The following is a 22,833-nucleotide window of genomic DNA, read 5'->3' as shown; positions in this document are numbered from 1 at the left end:
TGTGCTTAATACTGTATGAGTATTAGTTAACCACCTGCATTTGCAAACTTAGAGCATGCTAAATATTCACTTACCCCTCCAGGTAGAGACTCTCAATCCCAGAAAAGTGGCCTTGGCTGATGTCCCAACCAAGAGAGGGGGAAGGGTCTTGGAGAGGTGACTCTCAATTCCTAACCTGAACCTTAGGGCTTTTAACCTTTGATTTACGTGACTGTGAGCAAGACCATGCCTGAGTGGATTATACCATCTGGATACACAAGGTTGTTGGCTGAAACGGACACTGAAATGCTCTAGGTTCTCTTTATTTTACTTTCTCAGGCAACTGAATAGTGGTTTAGGTTGAGACTCAGCGCATATTATTTATTGAGGGCTTTCAAGACTCAGCTCAGGTTTTGTTTCTTTACATGGTGCAGCACTTGTTTGTTCTATGGCTTATGGACAACTCAGGGCTGAGCTATCTACACAGCTCCTCATGGGTTGTCTCTGCACAGATAGGGCCTTAAGGTGATCTAAGGCTGCGTGGCTTTTACAACCCCCCCTTCAGTCACCTGCATACACTAGACATTACCAGAACTTGTTTATGAGCCAAATGATCCATACAGTAGCTGAAACAATTTTAATATCTTCATATTAACACAAAACCAGTAGATTGTGTTTGAAATTGATGTGGTACACTTTGGAATGTCCAAAGAAGTATGTTAAATTTGTCCAGGTACTTGAACAGGTGTCTTACTTTAAAATGTACAGTGTGAATGCACAAAGTATTCTGCTTTGTGGCAACCTCAAACTACTACTACTGCTATACCTCTGTAATCACTAGGAGGATTCCTGGGAGTCTGAAATCCAGATTATATTTCAGGAAACAATTAATTTTAACAGGCTAGTTTTTTAGTAGAGAGCCATTCATGAGCTATGGCTTTCAGCCAGGTGAGTATTACCACTTGAAAATTATTTGCATCTTTCCATTTCTTGAAGAACCAAGGCAAGCTTGTAAAGGAAATTCTTTCTCTTTATTCTGAGCATATATGGAATGGATGACTTTAGTAATTTAAGGGAACTGATGGTGATAGATTCATAGGTTGTGCAAACATTTCATTTCAGTGCAGTGTGAAGCGTATTCGTTCCCTTTAAATCTCAACTGCTACATTCCCACTGTGCTTTAAGGCAGCTTGAAGAATATCATCAGTTATGATCAATGCTGTCTCAAGGTTTTTTTCATGTTTGTGTATGAAATATCACGTGAGCTACTCTGAAGAAGAACAATCACATGTTGCAAATGATTAGTGAAAACTTCTGTTCGATGAGGCTATGGGGAAATTGCAATAGTTTAGCAGGGCACAGGGCACAGTTTCTGTAACAAGCAGTCCTCCACTAAGGCCTTGCAAAGTTTTTCTGAGACTAGAGGAGCGCCAAAAGGTGAAAGTAACTGTCTAAGCTGGAGAGTAGATGTACATTTCTGACACTATTAGGATGGACCAGGTCAGACCAATGACTGCTGAGGATTACATGTATGGAAATACCAAATATGGTACAACCTGCATTGGGTTGGAGCAGGAACAAAGGGAGCCAGGAGCAATTACAGCAATCTGTGCTATCTGATGATAAAAAAGGAGGTACAATAATATCGCATTTCAACACTGACTGTTTTATAGAGTACAGTGCTGTAAAGCCAGAATTCTAGTGCCAGTTGCTTAAGTTTCTATTTTTGTATTATTGCTAATACTTTAGCTATTGTTGTGTGCATATGAATTCATTGGTTTAGAATTGAATGGTGCAAATTTTGATGTAATAGGTGTTATGTCAGAATCCACTGTGACTTGAGAAATATCCTGAATATATCCCCTATGTAAATAAACAGAAGCAGTAACTGGTTAGGTCAATAGGAAAATGCTAATGGTATCACTTGTTTAAAGATTACATTCTCTTCTGTTACCAGAAAAGAATCTTGAAGGTCTTCATCATGTTTCACTGGCACTGGAAGGATGTGCTTTGTCAGGCTGCTAGTGCCAGTGCTCAAAGTCAGTGTTGTGACACTGCCGTGAGGACTCTTCAACACTGAATGTTTTCTATACGCTTGTGTTCAAATGTTCAAGTATTGTCATTGTAAAGGATGTAGAAAAAGAAGATAGATAGAAAATTCAAGTGCTGATATAATAATGTTAACTTAGAGAATCTAGGGGAGAACTCCAAACATTGGATTTGTTTTTTAAAAAGTTTGAAAGGTGGCAACACTGTGCTCAATAAATACCTTGGGGCAGAAAGAAAGCCATGAGAGCTGAAACAGCTGTCAATCTAACAGGGAAATAAATAAGCCAGAACTTTTGGCTGGGTTCACATGAGGATCAGATACACCTGTGAAAGTGTAGTTCATATAGGCTTGAGTGGGAATCAAAGGGTGTGTAGAACAGTTTTAGTCACTTAACCAAAAAAAAGAGCAAATGCTGGATTCCTCAAATACTTGCCAGAAAATATGATGAATCCAAAGTTATGAGGCTCAGTAACTTTATTTACTGGCTGAAAGTCAGATTAGCCTAAAATACTGGTCCCTCTTGCATTGTATACCATGAACATGTGAATGAACATGAACTGAGACTAAGTAACTCTCTTTCAGTGGTGCCAGTATCACTTTAGAGGCTGTTAATCAATATAGTTGCCATAGCCACTTTCTTTTCAGACTTTGAGTAAAAAGATAAATACTTAGGACCTACCTGGAGGAATTGTCTTATGAACTAACTGAGGCCATCTTCACATCACCCATAAACTGAGTCATTCCCCAACAGAAAATGCAATAAAGTCAGTGGAATGACTTTAGAAGTTACCTGTTTCTCAATATGAGAGAGGATATCTGAATTTGAACTTTTGTATAGTGTCTGTCTGTAACATGAGAGAGACTGCAGGGATTTCTATCTATTATACTGCAAAGGCTTGTCAAATATGAGCACCATAATTGATAGTATCATAAAAGAAGTTGTGAAGGTTTCATGGATAAAGCATATTTCTAATTTGGCATCCTGTGGGAAGTCTTATCCTAAATTATAAGGCATAGAGTATAAAACTAGCTTTGATCTTTTAGAAAATTGCCCATGGTGAAGACACAAGCAAATAGAAGGGAAAATTCAGACAATTTTTAATCTGGGGTTAGGATATGATGGTATATTTAATGGTGCTGTTCCATAAAAATGTGAGAGACCATATTTCACTGTGCTCTATCCACTGGAGAAAAATATGAGGAATCCTGATTTTTTTCCACATGGATGGATGTATATATTTCTACAGAGTATTGTTAAAAATCAGGTATAAATGAATTCCATCCCATTATAGGTAAGGAGGTGAGGTAAATTATGACATGCAGTTCATTATCAAATAGCAGTTACTTTTATGGCAAGAAATCTAAAGTGACATTGCACATTTTCTTCTTATAGGTTAGAAGAAGGGAGAGGTTTTAGTAAGGATTATGCATTGTGTGAGTTATGACCAAGGTAAACCCAATAGTGCGTGCAAATGGCATGCTGTCTGTCAATTGCTGGCTAAATGTAAAGGCTTTGATTAGCAGAAAGAAAGACTTGGCTATAAAGATTTGACATTTTTGACTTTTATGGCTTGTGGAGTTTTGCATGATTTTTAAATATGGAATTTCTTTAAGATTTCAGCTTATCATTGATAAATGCTTTCTGAGTTTCTCACCATTTAATGAACTGGAGGTTTTCTTTTTTAGAGCATTGAGTCTTTTGAAGTGGAACTGTGTGAGATGTCTCATATTCTCTCTTGTATTTTCAGAGAATAGCAGCTATAAAGCAGGCTTTGAATGCACACAACATCAGTTTCTTTCTGCGAGGAGGATACTGGGTCTTAGTGACTTTAGCTGACTCCGATTCAGGTAAATACATAAACAAAGCTCCCAACAGGTCTACCTTTGGATGCATGTCTGAGTTCTGATAAGTTAAGGAGAAAATCTTCATGGCAATATAGATGTGTTCATATACACACATACATATATACACTTCCTTGGTAGTTGTTACATATAGATACACAGATAGATATATATGTGTATATGTGTATGTAAATATATATGTGCATACACACAAACGTGTATATGGATATATTTTCATTTAGTACTCATTAACAATCACCACCTCCAAATACATATTTCTTACATATTTCCATCTTGTCATACCTTGTAATTTGTTCCAGAAGGTTCTTGCTTTTTTCTGTGTAACCACATAACAAAATATTCTTATTATACAAAACATTGCCCTGAAGGAAGAGCCAACCAGGCTTCAAAAAAATTTTGAGCAGAGGTAGGTTAAAATGATGGTTTAACCAGAAAGTTCAGCTTTGACATGAACCTTTTATTAGAATGTCCTGTATTTTTTGGTTGTGTATCATTTCCCATAATATGTCCTTCTTTCTTACTTCAACGTGTTGTGAGAGAAAAGCTTAGCTGACTGCAATCCATTTGTGTAAATACTGGTGTGATTTTATCTATCAGCTCTCTGTAGAAGACAAATCTCTTTTATCTAGTCTTTAATAGAGAAGCAGTACTTCACTTCTACTACACTACAGTTTTGCTGTAGTACCTCATCTGGTTTAAAGGACTAGTATTCATTAGCCAGCACAAAAGGCTAGGATTGAAAGAAGCCCATGTTCATTCCAGCCTTTGCCAATGTATGACCTTGATGAGTTCATTTGTTGTTGTTCAGAGCCTTAGTTTCTCCATCTGTGAAATTAATATAGCCCAGCTTTTGCAATGCATGGACTTAGGGTGTGTGATCACTTCCTATGATAACTTCATATTCCCAGAAAAAAATAAAACAAACCAAAACAAACCAAACAAACACCACCAGTGAGTATGCAAATAATTAAATCTTTGGTTTGGTTTGGTTTGGGTTTTTAATTGGTCTTCTGTCCTTCAGTCACTAGTCACCAGTTAGTTAATTTTGTGTTGTTGCCTTTTTGAAAAGGCTACAAATGAACTGAAAAGATGAGGTGACACAAGTAACAAAAAATGGTTGACCTGACAACTAGATAGAGAAGAAAACCCAAGAATGTGACTGGCATGAAAGACTATGTGCCAAGTTGTTCTTTGATTTTGTATTTCAGACTCTCAGAGGATTGGAGGAGGCAGTGGCTACTGGGCTATTGTGGTTCTCTTTGTTATCTGCCTAGCTGCAGTTGGGGCTTTCATCCTCTACAAGTTCAAAAGGCAAGTAAACCTCAATCAACAACATATACATTTTAAGAATTAGATGTATCCACATATCAGCAAAACAGTGTTTGTTATTTGAAAAGGAGGTTTCTTGAAGAATTGCAAAAAGTCCACCACTTAGAAAATAATGTTTTTCTGAACTTTTCAGAAATCAAGGTACTGCACTAGTGCTTGATGTCGCTTGCTGTTTCAAGATAAACAGCAATAATACAGAATCTATGGAGAGTTTTTTCAGCCTGTCTAAATAACATCATCAAGCAAAAAAGCTGAGCTAAAATGTTGTTCCTGATTAATTCCTACCTCATTACTCCTAACAGTTATGAATAAAGCTTTTGGGACAATAAGTGCATCTGCAATGCTGATTTGCTTGAAAAAAGTAGTTTTATCAAAAAGCGTAGCTCTTTGGAGTTTCTCTTTGCACACATCACATCTTAATTGCTGGGGCAATGCCATATAGAATTAGCAGTGGAAATAGATTCATGTTAATTTGACACTAGAGTGTGTAGAGGGGGGAAATAATTCTGGAAGGGGCCTTGATGAGCGACATATCCTGAAGATTGACAGGGGATACCATGCCAGCCCTTGATGCTCTGATAGGTCTTTAGCCTGCAATTTATTTGAATCATAGGTGCTGTGCAGTTTGAAGGATTTGGTTCTTGTTGATGAGTGTGAGTAATCATTGGCTGTGCTTTTGTTATTTTTATATCTCTGTGGCATTTAGAAGCTATTTGGTTTGATCATACTGTAAACAAGCCTTCATCATCATAAAACCTTGACGTCCTTACTCAGTGAGGATTCCTATTGATTTGTCTCATTCTTTAAAAATCGATTTTTATTTGAAATAAACCTTTTACAGAAATAGGTGTGGGGCTGAGTTTGTGATAGCAATAAGCTTAGATAGCATTTAAGTAAGAGTTTGTTTAGAAAAGATTTTTTTCTCTTTTTTTTCCAAGAATCTCTTCATTTTCTCACCTCAGCATCTAAGTTTCTTAGAGCTTCTAGTGACTGATTGCTCTAAAGGAAAAAGCACAGAATGCTGTATCAGACTGTCTACAATCGAATAAAAATCTATTTTGCTATTTTAGGTGCCTGCAGCAAGGAAAAGCATAAAAATGGTTGATGTGATGTAATTATGTTATTTCAGAAGCAATACATGGAGGATTTGCTGTTTGTAGTGTGGGTTCATAAAACTTGCCTGCGTTATCTTTCGAAAGCTGTGTGATTTATCTTTTTTATTAGCTCTTAAATGAGAGCAATTAAATAACAGACACAATTACTGCATGGCAGAAGAAATATAAAATATTCAAGAAAGGAAGAAGAAAAATATTTTCCTTGAGTTCTTTCTAAAATGCCCAGTGAACCATTGCTTTATAAATAGAGCTTTTATTAAGGAGGAAACTATAGTACAATTTGCAAATTGAAGGCTTTAATGTCTCTCATACTTCCGTATATAATTTGTAAAAATCATTTGCAGTTGAATTTTCTGGGAGTTTAATGTAGGTGAAAGCAGAGAGAGTTGTGAGATGTATTCCAGTGTCTCTTAGTAGCCTGAAAACTGCTGTTGGCATTGACGAGTGACCATGCAGGAGTATTGAATTTTACCCCATATCGTATCTGTTTCTGAGATATTTGACAGAAATATTTTTAAATGTTCCTCCTAAGCTTTTCCAAGATGACAGCGGTTTTGGTTGCATCCATCATTTGCAATTTGATCTTCAAAGAATATTGAGTGCCTCATTAGTGCTACATTTGGAAAATTCCTTTTTGTCTCGTGTGCTCCCTGTAAACTCCTCTCCCACCCAAACTTTTAATATCTTAAAAAATTCTTTCCTGTGTTTTTATAAAGACAGATGTTAAATTGCTGGATCCCCATGGAGTACTTACTCACTTGTATAGTCCCTTTAAAATCAGTACAGTGAGTATGTAAGTTTACAAACTGGTCCATAGGGACTGAGAGTATGAAACTGTGTCCTTTACAGATAAAGAAGTTGCAAGTTGTAACGCACAAAGGTAGCTTGTCAATATTATATGCCTGTGTATTAAAAATTCATTTCCTGAAAGAATGCCATAGGCAACAAAAATTGTTCAATTTTAAGAGATAATTCCAGCAGAGCAACACTTCCTGGACCCTATGGTAACTTGGACAACATGTGCAAATGTAAAGATGAATTATTTCCGCCTAGAAGTTACAGGCATGTATAAGGTCTTGAAATATTAATAGTGTCCATGATTTTTCTGTATGATTTACAAAATTAAGGAGGAGATGGAAGGCACTTGGTGGTGCTGTCCTTTTATTTATGTACATTCATAGCCAGCCAGAAACTCCTTTCAGAAAAGGGCTGAAACTTCTTTTTCACCCCCAAGTCAGATAAATGTTTATTAATCTTAGTTTTGTCACTACACTAATTGGGTCTACAGGACTTGCAGTTGGCATTGGGGCACACCAACGAAGGTGTTTTGCAAAGATTGCACAGATGTGCCTTTGGAATATTCTTTCTCTTTCTTTTGCTCTCTTTGCCAGCCCAAAGAACAGTTCTTTCTCAAGGTTCATTTTGATACCTGGCAAGATGCAAGATAGAAAGACTGGCTTGCAGTTCAGACGGTGACTGCATTGGCAGGAAGGTTACAGCTTCACATGTGAGAGTACTTCATCCATTTGCAACGAGCAGAGGCACTGGTCAGTGCTTGTGATGAAAAATAGAGAGAAAATAGCAAACTTGTGTGTAGACTATAGCACATCTTCAACAGAAAATGGAGAAACCTGCCCAAACTGCTCACTGGTTCCTGAGTGCCATGGACCCTTGTCCCCAGGCATGGTCAGCAGCTCCACCCCCCCCCCAGATTATTTTTGAAATTCATGTCCTAAGAACTTGGGTCTCAATTTACTGCAGTTTTTGTCATGCAGAATTGTGAGATGAAAGACTCTGTTGACAAGACATCAGGGACTAACTTGACACCTCTTCTTTTATGAATCTTTCAGGGCAGTCAGGACAGCTGTGATGAAACTTTCTGCTCTTGTTGAATTTCTCATTGTTTGCAAACCTCAATACCCCGCGCTACAAATTGGTACCCCTCTCAAGAAGTAAATCTCACAAAACTAGTTTGGGGGAGAGCATTAATTTAAAAATAACAATCCTGCATAAGATTCTGTGTCAGATTTCTCATATGCAGGAAACAGAATATTTTAGCTAATTAAGTAGGGAGGTAGGGAAGAACCAGATTCATACACAGGAGTGGGATTTTGGCTGATTTGTTATATGCATAGTAAGAACCAGCACTGTCTCATCTCTCCTGAAGGAATGCCCATTAAAAAGAAAAGATGAGAATTTATTATTTCTCACTACTCTAGTCAAAATAAAATCATAGGGTCTGCTGGATAATCAGAGCTGTCATGGGTGTCTAGCTGATTGTTAGGTTACATTGGTTCTGATATGCACTAATCCCAAATACTTAAACACTGACTAGAAAAACTTCTGCTCTCTGTTCTTAGACGCAGTACCATTGTAAGCATTTATCCTTTTGTCTTCCATCGCCCTCCCCCTTTTATCTAATGGCATATTTGTGTATCCAGCCACTTCTCACAAGGAACATGTGCTCAAAAAACTGGTATTGACATCTCCAGAGCTTGTGGAACAACTCCTGGCAATCCCAAGACCCAAGAGTGGTTAGTTGCTTTAGATTCTAAAAAAAAAAAAAAAAAAAAAAAAAATTTGGGAACCACAGGATTTTGATCCTTTGTGATCAGAGTAGGTAAGCAATTCAGAGTAGGACTATTTTTACCCATTATAAATGCTAACGAGTTTAAAAAGTAATTCTAGTCGTATCCCACAAATGAACAAAGATTGGTTTAGATAGTTTGGGGGTGGATTTTTCAGCATGGCAGCAAGAAGCCAGAAGTTATACTCCAGTTTCTAAATCTGACTGTGGATGTGGAACAAGAGGCAGTTCAAACAATGAACATGGATGGTGGGCAAGCCAAGAATAATTTGCCTTTCCTTTGCTCTTATTTTCTGCATGTGGAAATCACCTCACGCACACAATATGTTGCAATACTCACTAGGCTGCTTCAGTTGTTTAAGCATCCAGGTGAAATGGACTACAGCTGATTCTTTTAATCCGAACAATATGAAGCACCTGGAAAAGAGTTTTTGAGAAATCAGGTCTAGTTTTTTAATGCAGATCTGGGACCTGCATTTATTTTTTCTGTAGCAGACCATCTTTACTAAATTTGGTTCAGTAAAAACATACTTCTTCCATTCCCTTTGAAACAGTGTTTATTTTTTTTGTGGGTTTCAAGTGCCATCCAGAAAAGATTTCTTCATCCTTTCAGAGCAAGCGTCTGTGGTGTGGGGTCTTGGGCAACATTGTAGAGAAGACAAATAGCATTGTCTGCACTAGGCAAAGTGGAGGATAGGAAAATTATGTTTTAGCCACATCAAAGCTGCTGTGTACTCATCATGTTACTCATGGAAGATTTGAAATAATCCTTTAATTTTTTACTTCTGTAGAACAACAGAATATTAGAGTACCCAAACCAGAGCAATTAGCTGGCTTTTTTTGTTTAGGCATTTTACCTATTTAATAGCAGGAAATTTGATTCTTTAAAAGAGTAAGAAAATCTTCATCTTTTAATTTGTAAGCAAACTACTGCCAGTACTACTGTACTTAAATCTGCATACATTGTTTTCACAAATCACTGTTAAATCTTCTTCAGCCAAATTTACACCATTTTGTGTGTACTCCTTTTTTCCCCACTACTATCAAGTGCCACTTATGGTAAATGAGCCCCCTCCTGGGTCATTTCCACAGTCTGGAGCAGAACTGTGTTATCTTTCTGCCTCATTGACTTACTATCTCATTTTCTGTCTCTGAAGAAAAGCTATCTTTTTTCCCTGCCTTGCTTATACTACTTTTATGTTCTATGAGAGCAAGTTTAGTCCCAATCCATGTCATTTAGTTATGAAAAAAAACAAAACAAAATGCAGGCAGTAATTTCATGATCCATAATATTTCATGAAAACTTCCTCCAAAATCAAAGTAATAGCTTGTAGAAAAGATTTCTAAATAGAATGGAATGCCTTGAAGCCCAAAGAAGTCAGTCATCTGGACATTAATCCAAACATAATAAAGCCAACACCACAATAAAGTATAATATTTAACAGATTATTATTGTTGTTAGTTTTATTTAAGTTCCAAGAGAATGCTGCATTATTCCATATCCTTTGCCATGTGAATATGTTCTTATTTTTTATACTAAACAGAATCTTAAGCAAGCCTCTGGAAAATGAAGTTGCATAAAGGCCAATGAATATTTGCTCCACAAGGAAGGAATTGAAAGCCAAATAAACTAGAGAGTTTAAGTGATTGGGAATCAATATCTCATCTCCCTCCTGCTGTTCTACCTTTTAAAGTGTAAACAGTTTTGGGTATGAACTGATTATAATTTTTGTATATAGGGAGGAAATAAATTGCTTTCTGGAATATCTTCTAAAAGGTGTGGGACCTGGAGAGCTCGGTGAAAGCCATGTGCTGTGATGATCGTTAGTAGTTCTGTGCAGAATTAAGTCTCCAGTTCATATTTTTATGGTCCTCAAAGAGGGAATGAACATTTCTTCTCTTTCATGATTGAAATAAAATGCTACAGAGAAAACAAAAGGAACTAAAAATGTAAACCATGGAGTGCTGCTCAGCAAAGGTAATTGTCTCCAGTGATGGATATGAAGCACATGCATTTTGCAGCTGAAGAGAAACCCCCCAAAGAAACTATTGCATAATATTTTTCTCTGTTCTTATAAATGAGCTTTCTATTTTCATATTGGTGATATAAATCTCTTGGGTCAAATTTCATGTCTTGTCATGTTTTCACAGTAGTCTTTTATGTAGACCCAAGCATTTCAGCTCTGCCTGCTTCAGACAGTTACTTTGGACTCAACATAAATTGCTTCCTTAAGAAGAGTAAAGCACATCATGGTACACAAGAGTTTCTCTCTGTGTAAGTAGGAATAACAGCTTCCTTCCTACATGCTAGAGCAGTGAGGAGCAACTGGAAAATTGTCCATCTTTAGCAAGGTTTCAGTATCTACATGCTCTTTCATCCCACACTGCAATTGTCCTTTATAAACAGAACATCTGGCATGTGTTAATAGTGCCTCTTCAAAAGACACTGTCATTTTCTTCATTCTGGTTGATTCTCTTCCTTGTAAAACTGAACCAATATGAAACATGTAGGGATCTCTATAGTGTATAAAAGGTCAAATGCCTACAGTGTATGCCTTCACAAGACCTGTAATATTCTCCTTCCTCCCATCCATACTCTGTGTTACCATCTAAAATGCTTTCCTCTGGAAGTGAGGAGTAAAGGAAAGTACAGAAAAGTCACTGAGTACCTCAACTTTATACCTTCCACAAAGGAGCTGTACTTAGTAAGTTTGAGCTTATGAGGTTTAGGTGAGTGAGCAGTAACAGCTTAGGCCTTTTCTCCTTTTATCTGTAACCCTTAAAGAAGTGCTTTTAACAACGATACAAGTAATGGTTATTTGTGAACTGAGGTTTCTTCATTTAGGAACCCCTTGCTATCTTTAATAGTACATATTGTGATTATGATGATCTCTCGTAATCCTACCAGAGGCGTGAGTTGAAGCCTCAGACTTTACACCAAAGGTTTCAACCAGGTCTTTCAGCATGGGTAGACAACAGTTAGACTACAACTCTGCTCCCTTTACTTAGCTGCAAAGGTCTGATGTGCCATGTGGGTTAGAGATGGATAACATTTCTAGTATGTCAAAAATAGTTTGATAGTGCCATTGATGCTTCAACAATCTGTCAGAAATACAGTTTTGAGAAGATCCCCTAATTATTGCAGAAACGTGTGCTATGTTCAGCAGATGTGTTGCAAAGACATTCTTCTGGGTTTTGTTTCCCTTAGGAATTTGGTGGTAGACTGAAAGTGAGCAATTTGACAGGTTTGATGCAGGTCTGATTGAGAGGGGTATTGTTTTCCACATGACCAGTTTCATTAGCAGACGCATTCAAAACAGTCTGGAGTTCCTGGCCCTAGAGGAAAAACAAATCTGAATTAATTACCTGATTGATGTATTTGTTTCTGTAATGAGGAATGTCCTTCCCTCTTTCAACATGGCTTTTTTCTTCCAGTTAATGGGAAGATGGTGATACAGGTCTTGGCATTATGTGTATGTTTGTGTTAGAGGAGCTCTCAGACCTGTTGAAGTGGTCATGGCAGCACAGTGATGTACTATCAGACCTTCTTTCCATCCATGTCCTTTCCATTTGGTTAGTCCTTTGGTTAGATTGATTTACTCTATGCTCACTGAGATACAGAAAAGAGCAAGAGCAATCAGATTTCATTCTTTGTGCTGCTTGTAAATAATAGGATAAAATACCCGATTTCTGTATATATATAATTTTGTGTGTGTATACACGTACCTATACAAATGAGTGTGTGTGTACACATATAGGCATATAGGATGCAATTATATATCTCTTGGATAGTTTGAATTAAAAGGATGAGATCTTCTTCAGTCATTTTTCATTGCTTAGCATTTTCTATTTATTCTAATTACTTTGGTGCAATGGAAGGTGCTGTTTGAAATAGTTCAGTGCAGTAATTTTTTTCTCAAACTAAGGTGGAGCCACCTAGTTAAGCACCTTTCTTCTAAAATGACAATTAAAGACAAGTCATCTTCAAAAGCCTAGAGAAAATAGAGCAACCTCTGTATTTATCCAGTTTTCAAACTGCTGCCAGAATATGGAGCAGAAAATGGTTGTTTTTAGAGAGATGCCTGAAAATTAGTGTCACTTTTTTGTATTTTCTCACTGTCTCAAGGAGCTCAGCAGAAACCACAGCTTAACCTCAGCAGTTCAACCCCGTTTTCTCTGTTCTTCTTCTTGTCTGCCTGTTGCAATAATCTGTATTTAAGCACAGACTTTGACAGCCATGATCTGCTGTCATGTTGATCAAACTGTAAAGCTGCTTCTTGCCGTGTAGGAAACGTAGCTCACGACCTGCAGCTCCCTAACCAAGAATGTCTGCTTGGTGCCTAGGAGAGGATGTCTTTTTGTCCCCAGGCAGATAGCAGATGAATGCAGCTACATCAAAGGGTACGGTTCTCAAGAAATGTTTAAACCATAAATTCTGTGGCAAATTTAGAAGCCCGTGATTATTCCCTTTGATTTTACAATGTCTAATTTAAGTTAATCTAGTTAAGAACTCTTTATCAATACAAAGTCTTAAGCCTCCCGGTCCCAGCCATGGTGCTAATTGTTCATTAGAGCTGATAGAGCTATTTAATAACATGCTTTTTACTTTTCTAGATCCAAATCAGAATTAATGAATTAAATGCTGTCTACTGTAGAGAGTTGTGTCTCATTCAGCTGTTCCCAGCAGTCCTGGTTCAAACTTTACACTCTGTCTCCTTAAGTGCTGCTGCCTTAACTTCACCAGCCTCCCCTGTGTTCTTATTTGCTCTTGTCGATACCCGTTTCCTTCCTTACTCCTTACACCTTGGTCCTGGCCTCCTGATTCTTCACTATCTTTTCACTTTCCATTCCCTGTCTCCTGCAATTCTGCTTCTTCCTGCTCAGCCCTGATGGAATATGAGAGTGCCATTCAATGCTGTTACCCTTCAGTGTCAGCCCACCTCACCAGGGAGATGTGATGGTGATTCTGACCCAGCTTAATGTTTGTGAAGACATCTGGAACCTGGAATGAATGCCTGTTGGGCCATTTTACTGCTTGAGTTCTTAAAATCGTTTTCCTGTGGTTTTAGTAATTTTTTTTTTCCGTGCTGCTCAATGTCAGTCAGAAATCAATGCTTAATTATTACATTGGTATAAATGTTGTGATAAGGCAGTTCCATAAAACTCTGACTGAGAATAAGGAGTTGATAAGTTCAGACTGTGAACACAAAATTAAGGAAGGATGGGATTGGTGCTGTTTTGTGATTCTGGAACAACTTTGCCCTGCTGTAGCTCTGTTCTGATGCCAGCATGTGCGAGACACCAAGGAACTCCATCACAAGACTTTTTCTGCTTTTCCAATTTAGGAAACTGCCAGGCAGAAATGTCTACGCCCAGATGCACAATGAAAAAGAGCAGGAGATGACAAGCCCTGTTAATCATAGTGAGGACACTCAGAACATCATCCAGGGTGAGGAGTTTATTGATGATGATCTGGACTCTCAAACACTAGGTAACGCAAGAGGTAACTTCATTTTTAGTTTATAAATTTTCATAAGTATTTGAGTTTTAATTTATATTTGTTTCCATTTTTGCTTTTTTTCATTTTCTGCTCAGTCTCAGGAGGAAGCAAATAGTACACCACTAACAAAAGATTATCTCATTTTGGCTTTCTTGTGACAGAGGCTAATGTAAGGATGATATGCTGTATAGAGCATGGGTACAGAGATAGCACAGTTCAGTGTCAGGAGACTTACTTGGACAATTTTAGAGAGAAATTATGTTCAGTAAGAAAGGATATAACAGGTAACAGTTGAATTAATTCAATAATCCCCTGAATTAGTGGAAAATGGAGTTTAGGCTAGAAGGATTTGTAGAGTCAGTGTTTCCATGATTTCAGATGGATTGTATGTACATCCATTGCTGTATTTGCCATCATATTCCAGTGGCATTTGAAGTTTTCATTATTAGAAAAATAAAATTTATTCCTGTATAAAAAGTGTCATAAATCCTCCCTAATTTAACTGGCAGCTTTCTAGTATTCATGAGGTGGTCGTAAGCAACCCATGGGAGGAACATCCTGTGAATCTCTCTCAGTGCAAATTATTTCAGTGCCAGGTGGAAGTGTATATCCTGGCACCCTGTGGTTATTTTTAATGTAGCATGTAGAGCTGATCTGTAAAGTTCATTTCTTGTAAAATTTACCATTGTGTTCAAACTGCTTTCAGGTCAAAGTGAAAAGTGTAGGCGAGTGGGAAAACCTTGCCAGTTCTATTTCTATATATTTTGTGAAAATGAATCAGATAACGCAAAACTTGAAGGATTTGCAGCATTTGTAGATTCTTGGTGTAACAGAGGACTGTAACGTCTTCATGAAGCCACAGAATATGTGTTTAGCTGCACCAGTGGTGGCCTAGGGTAGAACATAACTTTAGCAGAGGAGACATTTCTTTTTCTTGTTTATTTAAACCTTTATTGTTTGTTGTTGACGTCTTTATTTTCATTTGCTGAACTGTGTGCTGCTTCCAGGTTCTTGGAGGTGTTCGCTTTGAGCACAAGGGAAGAATCCAACCTCTTGCTTTGCTTTGTGTATTTCTGTCTGTTCTTTGACAACCTTTGTGTATGAGTATCACTGTGTTTTCATTTTGCAATATGACCTTGATAGCACTCCTGACTTTACTGGAGCTAGTTCCAGAATCAACACTGGAAAAACAGAGTCTATGTTAAAATTATTTGATCAACTCATCTCCAGAGTCTTTAGAAGATAAGGCTGAATGCTAACAAAGTACTTGCAGGCATGCTTGCTAAAGTGGAGCATTCAACTACCTCTACTTATGTACAAAAGCATCACTTCTTTAATGGTAGAAAATCCCTTATATGCTATTTTTATAAGGCAGCTTGGGATGCTGGAATAAAGAAACGCTACCCTGATATGTAAAGGCATTCAAAAATTATCTCTATTTGTCCTGCACTCCTTACCTGGGAGAAAAACAAAATCTCGTCTACCTGGGCAGAACATTATTAGGATTCAAGAGTGCCAGACCATGATCTCTTGATGTGAAACTTAAGATGATTAGCAAATGCAAATCTCAGTGTGATTTGTGCTTCTGCCAGGTTGTCAACACCAGCAGTGTTTCCAGCAAAGCGTAAAAAGTTCATTTCTGTGGATCACAGTCATCCATATTTGTAAGCTACTGTACAGCTTTTAGACACAAGACCTAAAACTATACTTCTTTCTGTACTGTTTTGTAACCTGCAGTACTTTCCACTAGCTCTGGTATTGCTTAGTACTGCCAAGAAAATATTCCTGTTAATGATACTCCCCTATTTTATCTGGCTAGAGTATGAAACATGTTATAATCCCTGCTTTCTATTAAATTCTGTTTTACGACATTATCTGCAGAAGGTTCCGATGCTATGGAGACCCCTTCTAGTTCTGGTGAGCTCTCTCCCTCCCTGTAGGGAGATGTCAGTAGCAGCCTCCGCTCCGTGCACAGCAGGGAGTTATGGGCCTGGGTTTCTGTTTGTTCTCTCTCTTCTCATAACTTTTGAATTTCCACAGTACAGTATTTCCAGACTCACCCATCCACTTTTTTTGTTTTCTATATATTTTATGTTGCCTACTTTATCGCAACCCCCACCTTGGGACTCCTCAACACCATTACCTTGCAGTGACTCCTTCTGGGAGAAGTGGCAACTTGAGCAGCTACAGAGTTCCCTTATTGCTGATGCCGGTCAGTGTCCAGTCCCAGGTCAGTGGCATGTCGAATGGACGCCTCAGGTTCCATTCTCCTCCCTCACCTGCACCCCTCGAGACAACTACACTTTTTTAAGCCACAAAGAGAACCGACTTATGCTGTCACTGGGATAGAAACCCTAGGAATCCGCCACAAATCCACCACTATGAGCAAAAGCTTTGCGCAAAAATATGCTGTAGGTACATGGAGCTGTTGCACCAACCTTCACATGACCTGTTGTTTGATAAAGCCACTGTCTTTATGGGACTGACTTGTCCCTGCAATAAAAGGGGGATTTATTGTGAAGTGCCTGGAATACACTAATGCTGGCTTTTTGTTTCTGTATTTCCATAGGCAATCACTCAGGCGTGGTTTTGAGCATCAACTCCAGGGAGATGCACAGTTACCTGGTTAGCTGATATTTACAGCTGAACACAAAAGCCGAAAGACTCTTCTCTGTATCGTTTTATTTTTCCCTAGTGATGTCACAAAATTGCAACTACGGCTGTAAATGCTGGTGGTTTCTTATCAGTCATGTGGAAAAAAGTGTCCATCATCTGTTACTGGGGGAGAAGAATAATACATCTTGTGTTCTCTCTTCAGCTTGGGAACTCATTATGATTGAAACTCAAACTCTGGTAGCAAATTTGTAGCCCTAGGCACCTTCAATGCCACCTTATTTCTTTTCTGTATATGCTCTAGTTCTTTATGTTTATTTTTAGAAAGAATGACTGTAACTTTTTAATTATATTTTTAATTGAGGTATTCAGCAGAAGGCTGGGACTTTTCAGCCCAAAGTGGTGTTTTTTACACAAGCGACTAGACCAGAACAGATGGTTGGTTGATCACAATGACATTTTTTAGGAGGCCAAGCCTTTCTGTACTGGGAGAGGACTGGGTGAGGAGACACATGCAGTCCTTGTCCATACAAGCTCTTAACTTAAACACGTGTGAGACAATCTAATGAATTTAGCTTAAGCCCTTTCATGGATTAAAGGAACTAAAGTGTTAATTAAGATATACTATAGCATAATGCTTTTGTAAGTGTAGCAAGTCCTGACAAACCATCAGCACCAGTATCTACCCCAGTCCCTCCCCTTGTGAAAGAAAACCACCAGCTTGATGCTATTTCTAGACCAGGTGCCTTCACTTGCAGACAGTCATTTCAGTTGCTCTCTTCTTGTCTCCTGAGCGACCGCGTCTAGGACGATGGCAGCTGCCAGATGAGTTATCCTGTCAAGCCCCGTGCAGGTGGCCTGTCTCTTTTTAAATTTCCAGAAAGCCTAAATATCTCTTTTAAGTTGTTTTCTTTGTATGGTTAGTTTTTCTGAAGCTCCATATTAGGGCAGAGGTGCTGAGTAGGGGAGAGCTCTCCTCGGGGCAGGACTGGGCAGCACACCACCATCCCCTTCCCACCCACACCCTTCTCTGGGGTTTTCCCTCACTGATTGCCCTTGCAGGCACCCCAACCTGAGCTTTTCTGCTTGGCTTGGTGAGACAATCCAGAGGGCCTTGGGGGGGAGGGCCGGCTGTGAGGCTGATTTAGGGGTTCGTATTTCCTTCCCACCACCACAGGGTGTCACCCATTCCCTGCTGCCGCTGGACCCCTTTTCTGCAGGGAAACCGGTGGGGCTTCCGAAGGAGATGCCTGCACAAAGGATTGTGTCTTATGGAGCTGTGTAGGACACAGACTGTCGAGTGATGAGGTTTAAACATCTGGCATCCTGTGTGTCACAGCTGCCTGGGATTCGGATGCTTCTCTCAGAAACAATAGAAACCCTTCACGTTTTGCCTTCAATAGAGAACAGATGGCTCTTTGCTCACTGAGTGTCATACTGATGCCAGTGACAAGCTCACACACCACCTTGCTTAAGGAGGATACAGATAGCTAACTACATCTTTCTGAATAAACAATCAGGAAATAATGTATGCTGGCAGGACAGAAAAGAACTATGTTAAAATTATTGTATGCGTTGGAACGATTCTTCCATGTAGCTGTGGATATCCTAAAGCACGTTGTCATCAAATGCAATGGACTGGCTTGCAATAATTCATGCAGTAGTTTAGGCTCTCACAAACCCCATAAAATGCTGAAGTGCTGGGTTTAAACCCCCAGCCCTGAATGGCAGTTGGCATATGGATCATGTCCACAACCAGGCAAGAAAGACCCTCCTGGTTGGTTTTCACCTAGGGTCTGGCCAGCCTTGGGTGGGAACTGATTAGGAGATCACCACCAGGTGCCCCCACCTTCCACATTAACTTGGAGCTGGGGCAAGAAGCCACCTCTATAAGAGCTGACTGCTTGCTGTGGGGTTGGGAGGCTTGTCTGTGGACTGGGTGTGTTGTGTGAGGATTCTGGCTATTGGGATGGCTCTCCGGCTCTTCATGGCAGGTGGAGTTCCCAGGACATGAAGCTGTCTCTGAGTCCCTGCTATATAACTGGACTCATGACCTGGTTGCTCTCATCTCCTATGGCTTGGTTCCTTGGTTGGCTTGCTCCCTTCTTCATGTCCACTGTGGTGGGTGAGTGCATTGACTTGTTCCTCCCTCTGGTTGTCTGGCACTTTGGAATCCTGGGGTGTGATGTGGTAGGGGAGGGAGGAGTTTGGCTGCTGTTCTGCCTGTTAATGATAAAATCATTCTGTATTGGGCAAGTGGTCAGCAGAAGAGATGTATGTATAAAGCACAAGAAAATGTAGATTATAAACTTACTGTAAAGATCTAGGTGAAAAAGAGAAGATTCTGTAAAGTGCTTGCAAACTGCTCAGGAAAATAATTTCAAAAATTGTTCTAAAATTTCTGCTGATTTAGTTGTAGAGTGCCCTGCAAACTCATTTATGGAGAAGCAGTGCTCTGGCTGGCTGTTGTATGCCAGACTTTGTAGCAATCCAAGCTTTTACCTGTATCTGAGTCTGGCCTCCTTGAAGAGAAATAGAAATACAAAATGTGCTGTGATTGGAAGCTCTTGGGCTCCTTGCACCAGAGGCTTTCCCTCCTTCACCAGCTCTTTATGCTTTTTCTAGTGGAAATGAGCTGGAGCAGATAACAAAATAGTATTGCAAATAGCTTGCTCATTCCTGGGAAATCTGAAGTGGACTATTTGTACAGCACTGGTGAGTGGCAGATTAGCCTTATGGACAAGGGGTGGGATGGAAATTCTAGCTTGGGTTTGTTCTCCCATGGTTTGTCTGATTGGCAAAGGACACTTGGAACTAGGTCACACACTGAATTTATGATTTTAACAGCTACTTTTATATATTTAATACAGGGCAATTTTTCTGTCTGATAGCAGGAGTCTTTTGGAACCCTCTAGAACATTTAACCACTTAGTACTCTAACAGTTAGCACAATATAGTGCCTGTGATAATGTTTTTCAGTGCTTACTAATTTGAGTCATGCAGCCCCTCCCGTGAGCTTGGTTTGTCATGTCTTAAAAACAGTTTTCTAAAGAGATGTCAATATTGTCATAACTGTATTAATGATACTCAGCAGATAATAAAGGAAGCCTTTGATTCCCTGGCAATAACCTTAAAATCAGAAAATACCATTACCATTTTCCCATTTGTGATGTCTTGGTTTATCTTTAAATTAAAAGTCTCACTAGTGCTAGGTTTCAAATCTCTTGAGCTATGTCTATGACATCTTATCCTTTATGTGCCCAAAACCCTGATACGCGTGTATACAGAAACACAGAGTTGTTTCTGTCTCCAAATACTAGTCACACACATGCATGCACACATGCAGTATTTGTACATATTCCATTTAAATTTGTTGGTGAGAAAGGGTGATTTGATGGCTAAGAAACAGAAGATGGCTGTCAGATAGCTGGATTCTGTACCCAGCCTTTCAACAAGTTATTTAACCTGTATGTGCCTCAGTTTCCCCACTTGTAAAATGGGGCTGATAGTAATTACCTACCTTGCAGAGGTGCTGTGAGGCTAAATTAATTACTGTTTGTTCAGGATCTTCAGAATGAAAGAATTTTGTAAGCAAAAATTAATAGCTTCACTTTCTTTGTTTTACTTGTACTTATCACTGTTATTAAAGGCAGTCTACTGAAACCAGATGCAGTTATGCATAAATATTAAAAAAAAATGCATAACCCAGAAAAGGTACATCACTTTTTTTCTTAAAAATCATTTTATTTAAAAACTGTTATTGGGAAATATTGTGACATGGTAGCATTGTGACATTGGCTGCAATTTTGCTGTTAACCCCCTAGTACCTCAAACTTAGTTTTCTGCAGTGTCATTTGATCAAAAGCCTTATAATAATGGGTACAGTGATACTTATCAACATTTGATATTGAACTATACTGAAACCAAGAGAATTGGCATTGTATTGGTCTCATTTACATCTTTTGGCCTTCTTAAACTCTGATGTATTTGCAATTTCAAAAATATCCTCTACTTTTTAGAGTACTGATTTGAAGCATTCTGAAAGAGCCTTCAAGATTTACAGCTGTTATCTTTGCTTTCCCTTTTGACCCTGAATGTTTTATATGGTTTTGGAGTGCTCCATCCATATGAGGTGCTCAGAAATGCTCAGAAGACATTTAGGGAAAATCCACACATAGTGTAAATTAATTTCTCAAATATAAAAGCAATATAAACCAATGTGTGTTTTTATATCCTGTAGAAGAGTGGTAGAAATGGCTGTGAAGAAATAAAGGTACCAGCCTGAGGCAAGATGTTGTTATCTCTAATTCATATATGGGGTGTTTTTTAACTCTTTTAGGATATTATATCCTCCTTGATGAGTTTTCTGCTTTCAGTGACCAGTATAAAGAGGAGTAAAGTGTTTGTTTATCTAAAATGATTTCTTAAATCATTGTCATCTGGAAAGACAGAGACAAATAGGCACTTTGCCATTAGCAGTTCCTGGTGCAAAGCAGATTTCATCTGACATAGTTATGATGGTTAGCAGTGGTTTTGGCCCAATAAGACATTCCTTTAGCGGGAATACCCTACTACTGAATGTTGTGTCTTTTCTAGAAGTCACTAGAATGGAACTGCAATGGTTTCCATCCTCTGTACACAAATGCAAGCTCAAAGAAATGTGGGACTTTAAAATTATTTTTAAGAAATTAAATACATGGATTTGTTTGCAATAACTTTTTGATGGTGAACCTGTGGTTCTGATAAGTTTTGAATTTCTAGTGTTATTTCAAGTTGAATACGATGTTGCCAAATTGATAGAATGAGAATTTCAGTCGTAGATTTTTCCTGTGCTTCCTATAAAACAATGTTTTGTAATTTTTCATTCATGAGACTTTGGAGGAAAAGAGAGTCTAAAATTTTTATTTCATGTCACAATCCCTGACAGTTGGAGTTATTGTGTATTGATTGATACAGCTACATTGATTCTATCTTCATTTTTATTTCTATTTTTTAGAGGGAAGTGTGCATTTCTCCCAGAATATTTGCTTTCCACCAGAAAGAAATTGATAAGCCTTTACCTTTATGAGTACTGATTTTTTTGAGATGCAAAATTTTGTTGTACTTTCTAAGTCCATGCAAAAAGCTTCTTTCTGTGTTGTAGTCTCAATTGCACATTGCTTCTACAGCTTTCTTTATGAGGCTGGCATGTAGCCTCATCTTACTAGCTTGAGAAAGTTTTTTAAAAACTTGCATTAGAATAGCATTTATTTGCCTAGAAGTAGTTACAGGGTTTTCTCAGACCATTTTCCTAATGTTAAGTCTATATTTTCATGTTCCTTATTTCCTTTAAGTATTTCAGTATTATCCCTCTCGGTGCCAAACCTAACCCTGCAGTCTTTGGGAAATGTCAAGCTGTGCACTCTTAATTTTTTTTTTTTTTTTTTTAAGCTTCTTTCCTAAATCAACCCTTCCACCTAACTGATTACGTTGGTAGCTTTTCCTCCTGTGTGTCCTCAAGCTGGAGGGAGTGTGGAAGGTTTTCTCAGTGTTGAGGTGGACTAGATCAGCTCATTTCCCAAATCTGGATGGGAATGTCATGTGGACAAAGCTTTTATTTTTCCTTTCTTTTCAAATATGTTGCAGAGAGGATTATACATACCATCAGGGAAATAAGGACCTGTAATGGTACTTCAGGTGGTGTCAATTCTAAATCTCCTAGAAATGTCTGTCTTTTTGTTTCCTGAAATGAATACATACAGCAAGTTAGTTTCATGGGATTTTTTAATATGTGAGATCTCATTTCTTTAAGTCGTCA

At 38.4% G+C, this 22,833-nt stretch overlaps 1 protein-coding gene across 1 annotated transcript in view; it reads left to right on the top strand.

The window, feature by feature from the left end:
* SORCS2 (sortilin-related VPS10 domain containing receptor 2) overlaps window positions 1–17,016 on the top strand; it is a 108,816-nt gene extending 91,800 nt beyond the window's left edge. The window contains exons 22-26 of the mRNA XM_008948478.1: window positions 3,778–3,877; window positions 5,101–5,203; window positions 14,269–14,426; window positions 16,574–16,653; window positions 16,993–17,016. Of these exons, the coding sequence (XP_008946726.1) occupies window positions 3,778–3,877; window positions 5,101–5,203; window positions 14,269–14,426; window positions 16,574–16,653; window positions 16,993–17,016 (465 nt within the window). The remainder of the gene's footprint in view (window positions 1–3,777; window positions 3,878–5,100; window positions 5,204–14,268; window positions 14,427–16,573; window positions 16,654–16,992) is intronic.
* The last annotated feature ends 5,817 nt before the right edge of the window (window positions 17,017–22,833 follow it).

Source organism: Merops nubicus, unplaced genomic scaffold (assembly GCF_000691845.1).
Source record: "Merops nubicus isolate BGI_N331 unplaced genomic scaffold, ASM69184v1 scaffold71, whole genome shotgun sequence".
Lineage (NCBI taxonomy): Eukaryota > Metazoa > Chordata > Aves > Coraciiformes > Meropidae > Merops > Merops nubicus.
This window is presented reverse-complemented; position numbering and strand designations above follow the sequence as displayed.